This window comes from Camellia sinensis, chromosome 9, assembly GCF_055761805.1.
Source record: "Camellia sinensis isolate YWXY chromosome 9, ASM5576180v1, whole genome shotgun sequence".
NCBI classification, from domain to species: domain Eukaryota; kingdom Viridiplantae; phylum Streptophyta; class Magnoliopsida; order Ericales; family Theaceae; genus Camellia; species Camellia sinensis.
Genome location: NC_138969.1, coordinates 184,261,180 through 184,267,114, shown reverse-complemented (window position 1 = coordinate 184,267,114; position 5,935 = coordinate 184,261,180). Strand labels below are relative to the sequence as shown.

The 5,935-nt window shown below is 31.6% G+C and overlaps 1 protein-coding gene across 1 annotated transcript; it reads right to left on the bottom strand.

Annotated features, from left to right (window-relative positions):
- Positions 1-1,222: 1,222 nt before the first annotated feature.
- On the bottom strand, positions 1,223-5,605 carry LOC114310069 (uncharacterized). Its single transcript, XM_028255975.2, has 6 exons — positions 5,319-5,605; positions 5,062-5,177; positions 4,747-4,938; positions 4,102-4,216; positions 2,190-2,415; positions 1,223-1,766 (listed from the first exon to the last, which is right to left on the bottom strand). Exons 2-6 carry the CDS (start codon positions 5,080-5,082, stop codon positions 1,682-1,684), a joined length of 639 nt encoding a protein of 212 aa, XP_028111776.1. The 5' UTR covers positions 5,083-5,177; positions 5,319-5,605; the 3' UTR covers positions 1,223-1,681.
- Positions 5,606-5,935: the final 330 nt, after the last annotated feature.

The following is a 5,935-nucleotide window of genomic DNA, read 5'->3' as shown; positions in this document are numbered from 1 at the left end:
ACAACCCATATATTCTATCAGAAGGCCTTAAGAAGTGCCTTGCACATGATTATAGTCGATTTTTGTTTCTGAAAACATACAAAATAGACTTGCATTGATATGAACTTTGTTTCACCAGCAGCCTACTCCTAGGTAGTTCAACAACCCATATTTTCTATCGGAGAGACACAAGACCTTGAAAAGTGCCTTGCACATGGATGAACTTTATTATCTGCTTATGTCTCATTGTTGTGCTCTAACCTTTTGCTTACTATCACATGAAAGACACATACAACAAAGGGGGGTTGGGGTTTGGATACAAAAAGAGAAGCTGAATTTAAAGGCATGGGAGTGCAGAAGTACCTTTCTGATCCTCCATTAAAGCTATGCAGAGAGACATACACAAACTACCACAAAAGGTTACTAAAACACATCATGTGTTGTGATATCTTCCATTCATATATTAAAGGAGAAATTGTAAATCAATGGCATTATTTTTGGTACAACACACAGAAAGGACTTTTACCATGCAAGCAAAAAATTTGTACCACCATGCAAATGCAAATTTTTTTTTTACTGTCCCATTGATTTGTAGTTTTCCTTACATTAAATGAAGATTCCTTCTTTGTTATAGTGCTCTCTGTGCTTGTCTTCATATCAAAATCATATAGTTTGTATCCTCCACAAGGGAAAATCTGCCCAAATTTGCAGCTCTGCTAATGGAAGTTGTATATGTTTTTAGGGTTTTATTACATTTAGCACCCCTTGACTTTAACCATTTTTTTTTAAAATTGTCACAATTGAAAATGGAGCGAGCAAAGTGAAATTTTGATGAAAATGCCGAAGGTGAAAATAACCAATAACCCTTGTTTTTATCCGTGTGAATTTTGGTTTGTAGAAGATTTACAGACGAAAAAGAAAGAGAAGGGGGAAATTTTAAAAAATATATATATACACTTAGTGGCGGCTCTAGAAATTTTGATCAATGAGATGATTCATATTTCCCTCCCTCAAGGTGAAGTCCAGCAGACCAACTACTATTGAGTGAAATTATTCCTAAAAACTATGTTCTAGCTCAACTCAGTTTAATTTTTAAATTTATTTATTTATTTTTGTCAATTTCAAAGAACTAAACTTGAATTTGTGTGTGTGTGTATATATATTGGTTTGCTTACTAGATTGACTACAAAATAGTAAACAAAAAAGATTAAATTGATCTCAAATGGTAAACAAGAAGTATAGATTGTCATAAAATTTTTATTTTTACATACTTTTCATTCAACTTGATGTGATCATATGAGAAATCCAATAAAAAACTAGATACATTATATGTATTCAGTTAGTTGTTTTGAATTTGATAGGGTTCAACTAAACCCCATACTCCTAGCACCACTCAGCTTCTACTTCGTTCACTTTTCTCTTTCATCTTTATTTCTCTCTACAAATTCAAGATCAAAACAGAGTCTTAGTTTTGCTTTCACTTTCTCAAAGTTCCATCTTCTTTATAGTGCTATCCACCATGATTTTGTCACCATACAGCCTGATTGAAAAAAACCAGTTTGTTCCATAAAAGGGACTCAAGACCATAATCATGTTATGTCCATACTGTCTCTCTTTCATGTTTCTCTGCTCTAAAACTTCAAAGCTATAGTTTATCTCTGCTTCTCTTTGTGCTATTCAGAGGCAGCTTTGTTCGTCACCTCTACAAATTCAGTGCACTGTTATCCCCACTATGTTTGCTCATGGAAAGTGTGAAGTAAATCAATAATATAGTTCCCATGCTTGACCTGTCAGAAATGAGAAAGTAAATCCTTAAATTCCCATCAGAATCACAATTGTTTCAACCATTTCCGGAGTTAAAAAGGGCACAACATCCTTTCTTCTATAAAAAAAAAAAATAAAAATTTAAGGGTCCTTTCGTCCTGACAGACTTTCCTCCACATGATTGCATTTTTAGATTCACGTCTTTCGAAATTTTCACTACATTGTGTAATTGTTTGAGTATATTGGGACGAAAAGATTAGAAAATTTCGCAAGGGATAGAGTAATGAGATATGTTGGATTGGGTAGCATCTTTAATGATGAATTGTCAAAATGACATGTCAAAGTTAAATTTTTGCATTATAGCAATGAAAATTGCTATAGCAGCTGCATCGAAGGCGCTTCTAGAAGTCAATTCATGGACTAAAAGTAGTGGATAGCGAACTTACAAGGTGGCAAAGAAGAAGAGGATTCTCCTCGGATTGATGGTCCAAGAGGGAGGAGATCGCCTGAAACCGAATCTCCTAGTCATCCACCTACTTTCAGCAGTCGTGGTGCCGATGTTGGCGGTCACGATAGTGATTTGATGATGGACTTGCGGGTTCATCGGATGATCTGTGGTCCCCACTGTCACCACCATCGGCTTTTCGGGCATGCTAGCCCTAGCTATAGCAGCTGCATTTTACCATGTGGAATACGTATATTGCATAGGTTAGCTTCCCATAATTTATATGCTATAATGCAAAGTGTACATGCTTCCAAAACTAATAACATAAAGAAAGAAATGACACTCTGTATTTGTGTCCTTTTATATTAAAGGTTCAAAACCCTAAATTTGCTACTATATAAACTATACTCCATTTTGTATTGCTTTATATATAAATACTAATCTAATCTTCTTCAACCAACATCAACCCCACAACAAAGCTCATCAAATAATACAATTATAATATTAATAATAGATTATGGGGTAACCCTTTTTTTACGCCAACTTTGTTTTGTTTAATCATTTATTGTTTCATTGTTTAAGCAGTATATCCAACTGTGCCGAGCATTTAGAATAAGGATTAGAAATATTAAAAAAGCATGTCGTTAATACATTAATTAATTCGTAGCTGTTAATTGCATCAGAAAGAACTGGTTAATAAGAAACTAGCTTACTAATGAATTGATTATTGCATAAAAATGATGGTTAAAGGTTGGTAGTGACATACCGTGTACTTCTGATCATAAACATCAGACATGCTTTGGCTTATTGATCTAAATTAATGTTAAATTATTTTTTGGAATCTTGATTTCAATCAGTCTCACAAATAATGTTTAATTATTTGTTGGTATCTTCATTTTAATCAGTTTTGTTAAGTTATCCGAATCAGTCTCACATCTGAACTAATAAAACAGTGAAACACCAACCACCTCATAATAGTACTTTGGCCTTGCTTTGATGCTAAATTTCATAATAAGATAACCTACGTTTATGATCCTTAAATAATTTTATTCCGTGTCACGTGTCATCCAAATCTTAATTTTGTCAATTTTCTCTTTGAATTATATAATTTGAGTAAAATTGGTTGAATTTGAAAAAGTTCGTCTACTTAGCTATAGAATAGTAATGAAATACATTTATGATTTCTAAATATAAGTTTCATGTCACTTTGGTCTCTAAACATTGATGAAGAAGGTAAAACATAGTTTTAGAGCTTTAAAGGGCAAAATTGACAAAATTGAAACTCGAACTACAAAAGTGACTCGAAACGCATATTTTAGGGATCATAAGTTAATTTTATAATTTTTCATTAACCATTTTGACGGCCGTATGTTATTGGATCAATCGGACTCAATTGAGGAAAAACTTTTTTAAGAAAACAAATTGACAAAATTGAAACTTAAACTACGAAAGTGACATAAAACGTATTTTTTAGGAACCATTTTATCGTAAGGTAGAAGATAATTAAGTGAACTAACACACATAATTACACTCAAACTAGACAAAGGCAGTTTTAATATGTTTTGGAAGCAATAGCTTGGAAAACAGGGGATATGGCATCCTCTGCTTTACTTCTTGACGTTGTCATCACATTCTGTTTCTCATACTTTGGCCTCTTTTAGGTAGCTGGTTAAAAGTCAATTTTTTTGACTTTTTAATTTATTTAGATTACATCATCTCTCTATTTTTTTATACATTATTTTCAAAAAAGCTAAAAAAAACCAAAAAAATTAACTTTTAACTTACTTCTCAAAATAATTCGTCACATACGTTGCGTTTTTTGAGATCAGAGGATCTGAACTTAAAAATGTTTCGTATTTCGTATCCCATTTTAAATTAATCATGAATTTGGAATATGGCTCTTGTTTTTTTACCTCTTGGCGAAGCTGAACTAACAATATTAGTTTCTTTCTCGTTAGCATTACTTGAATTAATCTTCTTCTCGCTGCCTCGTTGTTGTGATCCTTTTCTTGAAAAGCTTCTCTGCAACTTTTTATGCAAAGCCAAACACGTCGTAAATTCATACATATCCACAAGTAAATGTAAGATAAAGATTATTCTTCATAAAGTTTCACAAAGCATTGGACTTGAAAAATGTTGGCTTAAAGTAAAGCAAAGAATTTTTGTATAGTATATTTGTTAGTACTACTCAAGAGAATAAAGGGTAAAGTGATAATTGATTGAAAAGACATTCAATAGTAAAAAACAAAGAAACAAAATTCAATAAATGGTTTCAATTACATTTTATTTTGAAAAAGAATAAATCTAAATATTTATAGAAATTTTACATAATGTATGTCTTGTTGTATGAACATCAGCTCTATTTATTGTGAAGATGTTTTGGAAACTTCATTACTCAATGTTTTACATGTCATTAAAATAAAATTTAATGGGTACCAATCTTTTTTGGAAATTGAAAGGAAAAATAAATTCAGAGTAATTTAAGACAAAACAAAACAGAGTACAATCAAAGAAACAGAACAACTATAAACAAAAACAAAAACAGAACAAAAACTTACTTTGATTCTCGAATTTGCAGTTATGTCCTTATCGGTGAGAGGAGACAAGCTTTCCACGTCTACCATGAAGCTATCGGATTTGATGTTCGTGAATTGTAAGCTGTTTGTTTGATCAGAAACTGAGATTTTCTGGGAACCCATTTCGTCTAATTCACAAGCTTCGCGAGACAGGCTCAGAATATCAGAACTTTCCTGAGAAAGAAAATTAGAGAGAAAATTTCGGTTATTCGATTGATAAAAATTTGTAAAAATCGAGAGTCAAATGAAACAGTGTCAAAGAAAAATCTAAACAAGACCCATAAAACTGATGCTCACCAATTTGGGATTTTCCGCCATTTTCCCTCACTTTCTCGAGAAACAGAGAGAAAGTATAAGAAAAAATAAGAAGAGAGAAAGTTTGCTTAATGAATTGGGCAATCACTATCCACTACCTGTTTTATTGATTGACATATACACACAATTAAAACTCAATTAGTCAATTATGATGAATAAACAATTCATATATAGAAATCAATTCTAATTAATGATTAAAAAAAGACAACACCACTTCTTTCTTTGAAAAGACTCCAAACCTTAACACACGCGAAACAATGTTTTCATCATCTTCTTCTTCTTCCTCTGAACCTGCAAACAATCTTCTCTTTCTAAACTACCCAAAACCAGTTCAACATATATATACATATAGGTGTGAATTATAGTTGATGAGAGAGAGAAAGAGAGAGATTGGGAATGTTATGAAATCATGTGTGATGTCTGTTAAGAGAGAGAGAGGGAGAGGGGGAGAGGGAGAGTGAAGTGGTGTTATTTATCATTTATTTATTTGTTGTAACGCTTTTATAATTAATTTCCATCCTAATCTGTAATATCGCAATCTCGCCAACTTTGAAATAAATTTGTTCATCATTGCTTTTATTTATTTATTTATTTATTATGGAGTTTTATAATACAGTAGTATTATATATATATATTAATTAATATATTAATTAGTGTATTAATATTAATTATGATATTATTATTGACCATATTCATTATATGACTTACAAATACCAAAAATCTCTTATATTATGTCATATCATCCACTGATATACTAATTAGCACACTAATTGATGCATATATCATCATTCTTTATAATAATGTTAGAGACATCAAATGTTTTACCAAATATTCTATCATATATCACATTGATGTG